The following is a 12,383-nucleotide window of genomic DNA, read 5'->3' on the forward strand; positions in this document are numbered from 1 at the left end:
TGTGCTACTGCCCGACTGTACGAGAGAAACCTGGAGGTACTGGAAACAAGAATCCCCGCTGGCGACAGAGAGAGCTGCCACACGGGCCCCGGGAGCGCTGCCCACCGGCATTGGGTTCCCCGGGCCGGCATGGCCTGTCCCCGTCACCGTGTGACGCGTTTTCCCAGGAACACACAGCAGGACAGAGGCGGGGTGCTGGGCGCTGGCCTCCCCCGATGGCCCGGGGAATAAACACCCCCTTGTGCAGCCGGGGCAGATGATCCGGGGCTGACCAGCAGCCCCCGGCCATCCCCGCTGCTCAGAGCGGCACAGAATGGCTCCCTTGTGCCTGGCTGCCATCAGCCCGGTCACAGGGCTGCCTTTAGGGCCAGCCTCACCTGGGGGTGCGCTGTGCTGCGTGTCCCCTTTGATGTCCCCAAAAACCCCCAAGAGGCCACGCAGCACCGGCCGCTGCTGCTGCCGCCAGCGGCAGATCCAGACACGATCCCCCCCAAACGGGGATGTAAACAAATTCCCTGCGAGGCCGGTTAATCCTCCCCCGGGAAGAATTAATCAGAGCACCAGGGATGCCAAATAAAAATCAGATTTGAATAAAGGTTGCAGGAGCACCAGGTTCTCACAGGCAAACACAGGGACAAGTTCTCTCGCCTGGCCCAGGGCAGGAGCACGTGCTCTGATGCAGCTGCAGGGCTGAGCAGCTCAGCAAACAAACAAAAAAAAATAAAATTTAAAGGGGGGGTGGGAAATCACATTCCAGTGGCAGTATTTTTAAGCAGCACAGTCCATGGAAGAGAAAACTAAAGCCCTGATTCAAACCCTGCCTTGCATGCACCAAGATTTGCCGTGCCCAGTGGAGATGTGGAACACAGAAACGCTGTGAAAAACCAAATTCCAGCCCAGAGAAGCAGGTGAAGGAGCCTCTCTGCTCTTCCCACACAGCAGCAGCTCCCAGTCAGCCCAGCATGGGGCTGATCCCAACCCTCCTTGGGACTGGCTGAGCCATGGCAGGAGTGTCCCAGCTCCCAGCTGGACCTGCTGGGTCCCTGCCAGGCTTCCAGGATGGAGGAGAATGTCTGTACTCCAGGAGCCTGGACACAAACAGGAAGCAAGTGTGGAAAAATACAACAGGTTTGCTTGCAGTTCTGCATCCCAGGTAAAGGGAAAAGTGCCAGAACTGCACAGATGTGAGGAGCTGGCTCAAGGGACCAATCCTGCTGGAGAGCAGTGCCTGCCAAGTGACCCAGCTAATCCCAGTGTAAAACTGGGTGCAGGGTGGAGCTGGGTGCCTGCAGGGCAGCAAAGAGAGGGCAGGGAGCTCTCCCACATCCCAGCCACAGCATGGCTCCAGAAAACGGGAAGCAGAAAGAGCTACAGAAAACTATCCAGGCATCAGTTTGGTTTAAAGAATTTATTTCAGACAAAAAAGTCGTACAAAAAGAGTAGAGACAAAGAGTGGTCATTACAAAAGTGTTCACAGATAGAAAAGACTCATCTGAGCAACCCCAGCACAGAGCCCAAGGCACGGTGACTTTGGCTGTGCACAGCCAGGGATTGTCTCAGTGAGGGAATGCAAAGGTCCTCAGCCCCCAAACTCTGCTCAGGTCCCCCTGCAGCGAGCGGGGTCAGCCCCTGGCTCCACACCACAACGTCCAGCTCACCCTTCCCACACTGCTTCCCAGCCCAATGAGCACAAGTTGCTGCTGTGTTCTCACTCCCCCAGGGCCCTCAATCCCTCTGTGAGTGCAGCACCAAGGACTCCCAGCCCTGAAGGATCCATCCCAACCCACATCTCCCATCAGCACCTGTGGCTGCCACCAGCCTTAGACTCGGCTTTCCTCTCTCTTCCTCGGCCACCAGCCACAGCTCCAGCCCCCTGTGCTGGTACCAGTTTGGGGCTGCTTTCAGCCCCATCTTGGGGGAGGCAGCAGCACACTGTGCAGGTTTGGTGCTGACACTCACGAACCAGCTTTGCTGTTCTCAGTAAACGGCATCAAAACACTGCCACAGATCATAAATTCATCTCCCAAGTCCTTGTATCAGCCCTTGGAGGCCTTTAGAGTTTGGTGAAGTGGCTCAAACCATTCCCCCCGCAGATACCCACAGGCTTGTGGCAAAGATTATCAGCAGTGGCTGAGCCCTCTGCTTCATCCAGCCAGAAAAGGACCTTTCACTGCCTTGGGGACCTGCAGTCCTGGTGAGCCACAGGTGAAGGGCTGCACCTACATCACCCCGGGGCCCAACCCTGAGCACCATCCAAACATTCTCCAGTAATCCTGAGAAATGCCCTCAAGCTCCCGTTTTCCACACCAGGAGCTGACAGAAGTGTTCAGAGCACGGCACTGCAGGCAAGCAGAGAGCAATCCCTGCTCGTATTCCCTGTTCTAAGCCCAAAAATCCCGGGGCAGTTCTGAGCCCTGCGTGTCCTGCCCGGCCACACACGGAGCCGCTCCGCGCCGCCGGCCCCTCGCGTTCTCCTGCCCTGCCCGGGGCCACGGCACCACGCTGGCTCTGGACCCCTGGGACAGTCACCACAGGGCTGGGAGGGTGTAAGCTGCCATCCCCAGGGATGCTCACGCTGTCACACGCCGATGTGCCTCTCTCAGCAGGTCATGCAGCGCGGGCGGATGGCATCTGACGTGGGGTTCGGATCCACCTGCGGAGCCAAGGTCAGAGTCAGAAACCTCAGCAGTAGCCCAGCCCAGCCTCCAGCAGCCCCCCAGCCCAGGAGGATGCATCACCTCTGAATACAGTGGAGGTGGTCGGAAGCGGAATTCCTGGATGTAGGTGAAGAAAGGACCCTCCAGGATGTCCCAGAGTTCGCTGCGACACGGGGGAGCCAGGCTCTGCTCGGCCTCTGGGCTGGACACGACTGCTGAGTACTCAGGAGGGGCTGAAATGAAAGGAGAACCATCAGGGAATAGCAAACACTCACCATAAATGGGGGACATGCAGGTAAAAGGGCTTCAAACCCACTACTTCCCAAACCCTCCCATTTCCCTGAGGAACGAACCCAGGAGATTCAACACCGCAACCAAAAAATTAGGTTACGAAAAAAGAAAGCCCAACTGGCTCAGTGGAGAACTTTGAGTCTTGCTGTCCTGGGCAGGGGGTTTATCCCAGGGAGAAGGAGATGCTCACCCTCCAGCTGCTCCGGGATGGTGCTGAGCCAGTCCAGGTTGACGCTGTACTGGCTGCTGACACTGGAGGTGCGGCTCCCGAAGGGATGCAGCGGGATGGTCCCAATGACAAGAGGCAATTCAAGAAGCAGCTTGGAAGTCCCAGGAATATCCACACAAACCTGCCGAGACAGAGAGCAGCAGGGAAGCTCAGCTGGTGCTGTTTTCCCCGTCTGGAGGGGCAGGTATCTCTGCTGAGCAGGGCAGGAGGGAATTCCTGCAGAGCTCCTCGGGAGCTGCCTCACCTTCAGGGAGTATTCCACCTGGATGATGCGGCACTGGAGGATGGACGGCCCCACGGGAGGGATCTTCAGCGCCCGCCCGTGCCACACCTCCCTCTTCCCAGCTGGAATGGGGTCCCCAGTGATGCTGGTCACCACTGACTTCTTCTGCTTCTTGGTGCCCCGGGCAATGAAGGTCTGGGTCTGGATTATGGCTGCCTTGGGCACCACGGCGCGGCTCGTGCAGTTGTCGATCTCAGCAAAGATGGGGATGACCTCACCTGCCAAAACAGACACACACAGGTTGGAGGAGGGGAGGCAGAGCCCAGTCCTGCCTCAAGGAATCGCTGCACTGAGGGCTGGCCACACTGTCTGACAGGGCAGGCACATGAGTTCACCCAGGAGCAGTGTCCCAAGGACACTGCCCACACTGGAGCTCTCTGATTTCCTTCCAGCTCACCGTGACCCAAACCCCCTCCTCTGGGCTCTACCCCAGGGCCCACTGAGGTTCAAGGGCCCCAGCTCCTGGTCTCACCTGGGGTGTAGCCTTTTCGGTCAATCTTGGCAGTCACAGACACTTGGCCACGGTTGCAGTACCAGGCACGAGCAAGTTTCTCCTTAGCACCTGCCTGGGGAGCCTGGAGAAAGGGAAATATTTAGGCTATTTAGTAACTAAGGATGAAACTCAAAGCAATCACCTCCCTGGCACCAAGAACCTGCCGGGGAGCATCAGCAACTTCTCAGGTATCTGATGCAAGAAGCTGTTGCAATGCATTTAAAGTTTCCAAAAACAAAGAGGCACAGCTGACCTCTGCCCAGCCCAGGTAATGCTGGAGGGCACAAGTTGCAGGGGGGAACATTCCCTCTGGAAACCAAGCCTGCACTGTAATGCTGAAGGGGAGGCAGACACCTTCCCCACGGGCTTCCTGGGTAAGTTTTGGATGCCAGAGCCCTGGGGTGGAGCAGGGGGAGCTCACCAGCAGTGCCGGGGTGTTGATGTCGATGGGTTCAATCACAGTGAACTCCTTCTTTGCTTTTTTCACTGTTGACCAGGGTCTGTGCAGCTTGGCCTTCACCCAGTAGCGCACACTACCATGCTTTCCCTCAAAGGAGGTGGCCAGGGTCCTGGGCACGAAAACAAACAATTTTTTAAGGGTTTTTGCTCAAAAAAATCCCTCCTTTTCAAGATGTCCTCTCCCCCCAAAAATGCCAACTTACTCAGGGAGCTGGAAGGTGAAGGGGAACTCGTGCCTTCCTGCCTGCAGGACAGTGGCCTCACCATTGTCTGTGGGCAAAACAGATTGAGGAGGATTAACTCCTCCTGCAGAACTTCCTCCCCAGGCAGGTCACAGAGATGTGCAGCACCCAGCAAGGGGCAGGACAAGGGCACAGCAGAGTTTCTGCCAGGGCTGAGCTGCAGCAGCTGTGACACAAGAGCTGGGCACTGTCTGCATTCCATGTGTCTGCAGACACGCACTGCCCAGGGGCACCTCCTTGGAGAGCTGGGCAGCTTCCCCAGGAGGGCTCTGCTTCATCCTGCAGCCACTTTGCTCCACAGCTTTGGAGTGAGAGCCCACGGTGCCCAGCTGGAGGGCGAGTGGCCAGCCAAGCCCCAAAGCCCCTCAAGAGTTTGCACCCCAGGGTTGGAGGGACCTCAGGGGATCATTTAGGCCAATCCCTGATGCCCAAAACAATCTCCTGAACCTCCACAGTTCTCCAATGCTGCTCCCCTGCCGTGAACAGCTCAGAGAAAAGAGGGAGTCCTGTCCCTGACCGAGGTGCCCTGCACAGCAGCAGGGTGCAGCACTGCACCTCAAGATTCTGGGGTGCACCCAGAACGTGCAGAGCCTGCAGGGACCTACACAGCCCATTCCCAGAGCGCTCACACCCTAAGGCACCCCGATTTCAGCTTGTTGGTGTGTCACGCACCCAGCAGCCAAGCTGTCCCCGGCACCCAGACTGCTGCAGTTTTGGGGTGCCATACACTCAGCACCGGCGGCTGCCCCAGGCACGCAGATTTCAGGGGTTGGGGCGCCTGGAGCACACAGCAGCCGGGGTGTCCAGGCTGCCGCACACCCGCCTTGCTCCATTCCCCGGTGCCCCCACGCCCCGGCTCGGGGGGTCCCCCCGGGGCAGGAGATGCCGTACCTGGGGGTGCCATCAGCGTGTCGCGGTGGTTCAGAAACTCCACCTGGTCGCTGTAGCTCTGCGTGTAGGCGGTGCTGGAGCCGGCGCTGCGGGACTCGGTCCAGTGGACGCGGGCAGCGCCCAGCGCCCGCAGCCGCAGCGCCCCGAGCCGAGCGGCCGCCGCCAGCTCCAGCACCACGCGGCCCGACACCGCCTGCCCGGGGCTGAAGGCGGCGGGGCCGTCCCGCTCCGAGCCCTCCAGCACGATGGAGAAGCGTTTGAGACGATCGAAAATCATGGCGCGGCTCGGCCCCGACCGGCGCGATGCGGTTTTATCCTGCCCGGCGCGGCTTTAAGCCCTGCCCGGAGCGGCCGGGGGCGGCCCCGGCGGGGCGGGACAGGCCGAGCCGTGCCAGCCCCGCTGAGCCCTGCAAAACAAGGCAGGGAGCATGTGCGGATCGGCCCCTCGGCACGGCTGCCGACAGCTCCCCGGGGGGGTCGGGCCGTGGGGTGCCGTGTCCAGCCCGCCGGGGCTCCCCGCCTTATCGCCGGGACATCGCCGCGGGGACGTGGGCAGGGGGCTGAGCACGGCCAGTGCTCGGGGGGTGAGCCCCTGTCTGCTGCCGGCTCCTTCGGTGCCCCCCCAAGACTCCCATCCTTGCCCCTCGAACTCCATTCCAGCTCCTAAGCTTGTCCTCAAAATCTCCGTCTTTGCCCCACAAAATCCCCATCCTTGTCCTTCAAAATCCCCCACCCTCGACCCCCAAGCCCTCTTCTAACTTCCATCTTTGCCCCCCACATTTGCTCTCCATCCTTGTCTCCCAAAACTCCTTTCCAGCTCCCATCCTTGCCCCTCAAGTTCCCTCACCAGTTTCTATCCTTGCCCCCCAATATCGCCATCCTTGCCCCCCAATATTCTCACTCTTGCCCCCCAGTATCCCCATCTTTGCCCCTCAAACTCCCCGTGCAGCTCCAATCCCGATGTCCCACCCCATCATCATCCAGAATCCCCATTCTCACAGCCGTGGGCTGTGGCCAGGGGGATTCCTCACTCAAAGCCTCTCTCCTTCCAGTGCCCCCAGGCCAGCGCCGAGGGCTGTGCCACGCATTGACCCGCATCCTTCCTTCCCCAAGAGCCATTCCCAGGGCTCAGAACAGGCCACAACTGGATCTGGGCTCCTGACACAGCCCGGCCAGCTGGCGGTGATGTCTGGGACATCACTAAGTTCTAAGAAATCAAGAACTGGCTGGGATTCAGCTTGTGCAACAGGGTGAGCAATCCTCTTCCCTGCACTTGTTAACCAGGCAAGCGCCAGTTTTCCACCAGATCCTGCTGGGATTGGTGTCCAAAACCCAGTGATAAATTCCTGCCTAGGCAGAATCAGCAAAGGGACTTGCTCCATCTGCAGGGACCCTCCATCCATCCGTGGCTGCCGGCGCTCAGCTGGGGTGAAAGTGTGGAAAGTGAGAACTGGGGATTCCCAGGGTGGACATCACCATCAGCAGCGCCCAGAGATGTTGTAAAAGCAAGGAGAAAGGAATCTGTGCCCCCCAAAAGGGTAAGTGCAGCCTTAGAAACTTCCACTTTAGTGATGGTTGTCGTGTTTGGGGAGCACCAGAGCCCTGCAACCCCGGCACGGGAGGGGGATGAGACAGAACAGGCACTAAAAACGTTACTCAGCGTTTGGCCGCCAGAGTTTTGGGGATTTTTGAGTTGCTCCCGGCCACGCTGGGCAGGACCTGCTGTGCTGAACTCGGCTGATCTCAGCCGCTTAAAAAACGAGCTGGGCTGAAGCCTGGCACTGCTGTTTCCAAGGTCGGACTGGAATTGTCTGTCTCCCTCCCCAGGGGAAGGGGGACTGTGGTTTGTTTTATGTGCACGACCATTTACTGCCACGGGCGAACATGAATCATAGCAAACGCTGCGGAGGGAGAGGGAAAGGAGGAAGGAAGGCACGTCACAGCGCGAGTTGACTGGTGACACCGGCTCTGGGAAGGCGCCTGGTGTCCCTGCAGTGACATTAAAGGTGGGGAGGCTCTTGAGAGGGGCTGGAGCCTTGGCTGGGCCCCTCTCTTTGCTCGGCATCCTCCTCCTCCTCCCGCCTGCCGGCACACACCCCTGGGCCGTGACTCAGCCCTCGCCCACGGGATGCGGATCCCTGCAAACCAAACCCTCCTCCCGTGGCAGCGCACGCGATGCCCCCGGCTGTCCCCTGCACGTGGGGAGGGAGGGCAGCCCTTCTGGGACCCTTCTGGGACATTTCTGGGACCCCTCTGGGACCCCCGCACCCAGAGAGGGTCTCTCCCCTCTCCTGGGATCTCCAAGCACAGCCAAGGGCTTTCCTTGCAGGAACGGCGCCGTGCCCAAGGCAAGCCCAGCCAGGCCGGGCACAGCGCTCGGGGCACGATCTCCAACTCTTCAGCCCCATCTAGAGTCTGGCCGGGCTGGAGCCGCTCCCGGCAGGAGCTGACAGACACCCTGCCCTTGCCCGTGGGGGCTGCACCTTCCCTGAGCCGCTGCTGGGACCTGGTGGCTTCTCCCCACCGAGCCCGGAGTCCCACGAGGGGCCCTGGAGCGCCCGAGAGGAGGGAATGCAGCAGGTAGAGAGGTGAGGCAGCAGCCCAGTGTGGGGTGAGATGGGGCAAAGCAGAGCCTGGCACAAGCAGGTGCTGCCAGGCTGAGGAGGCAGCTCTGTCCCTGCCAGATGTGGGACTGCTGTGTATGGACAAGGGTTAAGGTGCTGATTGAGGGCCACGCTGCAAAGGAAGGAGAGCCCTGATGCCATAACTCCCCTGGATGTCTCCATGAACATAAAATGGCTTCTGGATGTTTGCTGCTTGCCAGGGCAGGAGCTACACCTTTGAGAAGTGCTGCAGGGTCCTCGGACAGAAAAGATCAGTGCACAACAATTATTTATGTTCCCTAGGGCACCCTCCCATCACCTCACCGAGAAGAGTCCAGGGCTCTGCTTGTGCTGCCTTTGCCCATTAAAGCCCTCTCATTTCCTCTCGTCCTGCTCCCTCTCTCAGATGATTACACAACACACGTTTAAAGGCCCTGCCTGAACATCCTCCTTGCACACTTTTTTCTTGTCTCTCAGCGCAGCACCCCGGTGCCAGCACTCACCACCCTGCCAGGAAACTGCAGATAAACTCAGCTGAGGGGAGAGCAGGAGGGAGGGCGCTTATCTGTGCCCGGCTTCCCTCCTCTGCACTGCCTTGTTACCATGACAAAACCTGCATTTTTTAAACACCACGCAGACACAGCTGATCTCGTGGAGAAGCTACAAGAAAGGAGCAGTCACAGGGACTGACTGTCGGATGGTGGCACGTTTCTCACCAGCTGACATCAGGAAGGCCCTCACGCTGCTGCTGGGGACAGAACAGGGGACAGCAGGATCCAAAGGAAGTTATTTTGGCTGCAGGACGGCCCCTCTCTGCTGTTCGCTCCTTTAAACTGCCCTGGTGATCACACGTGTCTCTCTCACAAGGCAGAAAAGGACTCTGTGTACAGACAGAGACAAGAAAATCCCAGCTCCCCAAGTCCTGGCGAGGCTCTGTCCCCCAGACAGCCCAGCTCAGCACTCCCTGTGCAGTAAGGGGGGACCAGGAGCCATCAGCTCTGAGGTACAGGTGTGCAGGGTACCTGTGAGGCCAAACAGCTCCTGCAATTCCTGCAGCCCTTGGCCACAGCCCTTCCCCACATGGCTCCAGGGGCTCACAATCCCAGCAGCACGATCCAAACGTGCTGGCAGCAGCTTGTGGCTTCCCTACAGACATTCCCTGCAGGGATAACGGGGGATAAAACTCACCCTGTCACCTCAGAGCTAACGAGGACCAAGTGCTGCATGACCAAGTGCTCAGGACCTTTGCTGCTGGTCTCCAGGGCACGGGTTTAATTGTAATTTGGACACTTTGTAGAGGTGCAGCTGCCAAGGGGACATCCTTAGGCACAGCATGAAAGAGCTGCTGCCAAAAGACAGAAACTCCAGAGCAGTGCAGGTGTTTGGAGCAGATGGCAGGGCACAGTCATCCAGAAATAGAGAAAATTACCTTCCCAGTGCAGTCTGGAGACAGGAACACCTCCAGGAAGCCAACTCAGGTTCTCTTTCCATCCCTCCAGTTTATTCCTGCAACGTCTACATTTGCCACATTGGGCTGGCACCACTCTCTGGGTTGCACTTGGCCACTGACACAATGAAATGCCCTCAGCCTAAATCCTACAGCCATCTCCAGGGCTGGGCAAGCAGGCCACAGGTAGGAAAAAAGCCACGAGGACCAGGGAAAGGGGGAGGAAAAGCAACAGAGGAATGGCTGTGACTGTTATTGGAGGGGAGGATAAAAGACATGCACGTTCCCAAGAAAAGCCAGAGTTAATGAGTGGATGGACAGTTGAGACATGCCATATCCCTCAGCTCTGGATCATTTCATCCCAAGCACACAAAGAATGGCTTGTGGCATGCAAGTGGCTCTTCCTCTTGCAGCAGATCCAAGCAACGTGCCAGCTGGGCACGCGGTCCCAGCATCAGGGACCCAAAAACAAACACTGGCTGAAGCACTAAGTGCTCTTTCCACACTTGTGAACAGACACTCGTGTTTGCTCTTCCCTGTGCAAACACAACAAAAGCCACAAATCTCTGGAGCTCCCCAGCCCTGGCTTTGCCAGCAGCCTCCTGGAAACCAGCAGCGAGAGAGAAACCCTCAGCTGAGGAGAGAAGAGGGGCAAATAGCCCTGGGTGGGTCGGCAACACCCCTAAGGGCAGAGGTGTCCTCTGAGGGGACATCTGCAGCCTGAGGGGGCCCCATCCCCACAGCCTGGCACACAGACCCATCCAAAGGGCTCCCAGCCCCACAGCCTGGCACACAGACCCATCCAAAGGGCTCCCAGCCCCAGAGCCTGGCACACAGACCCATCCAAAGGGGTCCCCGCCCCAGAGCCTGGCACACAGACCCATCCAAAGGGCTCCCAGCCCCAGAGTCTGGCACACAGACCCATCCAAAGGGCTCCCAGCCCCACAGCCTGGCACACAGACCCATTCAAGGGGGTTCCAACCCCTCACCTTGGCACACAGACCCACCCAAGGGGATCCCAACTCCATAGCCTGGCACACAGACTCATTTAAGAGGGTTCAAACCCCAGAGCCTGATACCCAGACCCACCCTAGGGTGTCCCAACACCACAGCCTGGCATACAGACCCATTCAGGGGGGATCCCAACCCCATGCCCTGGCACACAGTCCCACCCAAGGGGATCCCAACACCATAGCCTGGCATACAGACTCATTTAAGGGGGTTCCAACCCCTCACACTGGGTTGGAACTCAGTGGGCACACAGAGATACCCAAGGGGATCCCAACTCCACACCTTGGCACACAGACCCACCCAAGGGGATCCCAACCCAACACCCTGGCACATAGACTCACTCAAAAGTGTTCCAACCCAACATCTTGGCACACAGACCCACCCAAGGGGTTCCAAACCACACACCTGGCAGACAGACCCACCCAAGACCCACCCAGGGGAGTCCCAGCCCTCGGCCCTGGCGCAGACACCTGCCCTGGGTGCCCTGGGCTCACCGGGGATGAGCTGGCGCCGGCGGTACAGGAAGGTCTGGCAGGATGTGTAGTCCCGGTAGACGACGTTGAGGCCGATGCTGCGGCTCTCCAGCCAGTGCACGGTGGCCATGCCCCGGGCACACACCTCCAGCGCCCGCACCCGCAGCGCCCTTCGCAGCTCCAGCTGCACCCAGCCGTGCAGCAGCTGCCCGCTGCCATGCGCCGCATCCTGCAGCCTCACCGCCAGCCTCTGCACCAGCCCCGGCGGCTGCATGGCTGCTGACCTGACCACGGCTCCCTGCCTGACCGCAGCCTTGCAGGGAGAGGAGGAAGAGCAAAGGCGACACCAAAAATCCCTGAATTTATGCCGGCTCCTAGCTGGCCCCACCCTGCAGGCCTTGCCGGGGGTTGGACTGAGCCCCTGTTTTGCGGTGATGCTTTAGCACTGACCTCATGTGCGTGAGGCTGACGATGTGCCGGGGTGACGAGGGACGTGTTTTTAAACCGACTGAGAGAAAAAAAACGTGATTTCATCTTATCTCTGAGGCACAGGCACTGGCGACGTGACACCGAGACGTGCTGGTGGCGGCACGGGCAGGGAGGGGTGGCACACACCTCACAGTGGCACATTTCACACAGTGGGACAGCCAGAGAAAGCCTGCTTGGCCTTCCCACTTCAGGCATTCCTGGGGCACTGCTGGAATGGGAGAGGAGTTTAGAAAGCAGAGGCCCTCACTCCAAACACCAGCTTTGCTTTCCGTGTCTGAAGTTGTATTAAAATCCGCATGAAAAAGAAAATTAATGATCACTGAGACTCCCTCAGCAACAGCTCTCCCAGCCAGCTGGTGCCTCCAAGGGTGATTCCAGCACTTATCCCCGTGGCTGTTCCTCCAGCAGCACAGGTGGCAATGCCACCTCAGGGTCACATCGAAGTAGTGGGGCAGACCTGGAGCAGATGCAAGTTGCTGTTACTCCACCAAATGATGCAACTGAGCTGCTTGACTGGAGGCATTCAAAACATGCTGGCATGAGGGACTGATGTGAGTGACTGCGTGCACTTGGAAGATGTGAGTGCACGGCTTCTTTGAAGCACGATTGGAGCAGAGACTACCCCATTCCTGAAAAATAAAGAGTCAAATCTGTAAGGGAAGGTACAAGGCCCATGGGCCCAGGCACCGCTCACACACAGACTGAAGCAGTTGTGAAGCTTCAGTCCCAGTGCTCAAAGGGTCCCGAGGAATCAAACCTGTGAGCATGAAAAGGCTGAGAAGAGCTTGAGAAGGGGCAGCTGTGCCACCCTGCTC

General features: G+C 58.8%; 1 protein-coding gene across 2 annotated transcripts; it reads right to left on the reverse strand.

Annotated features, from left to right (window-relative positions):
* Positions 1-1,393: 1,393 nt before the first annotated feature.
* ARRDC2 (arrestin domain containing 2) lies at positions 1,394-11,575 on the reverse strand. Of its 2 annotated transcripts, none has more exons than XM_066336327.1 (8): positions 11,101-11,575; positions 4,616-4,682; positions 4,375-4,522; positions 3,933-4,035; positions 3,422-3,678; positions 3,139-3,298; positions 2,739-2,890; positions 1,394-2,653 (listed from the first exon to the last, which is right to left on the reverse strand). In XM_066336327.1, the coding sequence occupies exons 1-8, from the start codon at positions 11,351-11,353 to the stop codon at positions 2,600-2,602; spliced, it is 1,194 nt and encodes a 397-aa protein (XP_066192424.1). In that variant the 5' UTR covers positions 11,354-11,575; the 3' UTR covers positions 1,394-2,599. The 2 variants fall into 2 exon arrangements, with proteins under 2 accessions (XP_066192424.1, XP_066192423.1); XM_066336326.1 differs by lacking the exon at positions 11,101-11,575 and adding an exon at positions 5,546-6,259.
* Positions 11,576-12,383: the final 808 nt, after the last annotated feature.

Source organism: Sylvia atricapilla, chromosome 26 (assembly GCF_009819655.1).
Source record: "Sylvia atricapilla isolate bSylAtr1 chromosome 26, bSylAtr1.pri, whole genome shotgun sequence".
Classification (NCBI taxonomy): domain Eukaryota; kingdom Metazoa; phylum Chordata; class Aves; order Passeriformes; family Sylviidae; genus Sylvia; species Sylvia atricapilla.

What these genes read in the sequence shown, in the direction of transcription:
- ARRDC2 (XM_066336326.1), bottom strand. Translation starts at nt 5,822, where the DNA reads ATGATTTTCGATCGTCTCAAACGCTTCTCCATCGTGCTGGAGGGCTCG. An exon ending in CCGAAAAGGCTACACCCCAG is followed by an intron (nt 3,679 to 3,932) that starts GTGAGACCAGGA and finishes CTGTTTTGGCAG; the next exon opens with GTGAGGTCATCCCCATCTTT. An exon ending in AGGTGGAATACTCCCTGAAG is followed by an intron (nt 3,299 to 3,421) that starts GTGAGGCAGCTC and finishes CTGTCTCGGCAG; the next exon opens with GTTTGTGTGGATATTCCTGG.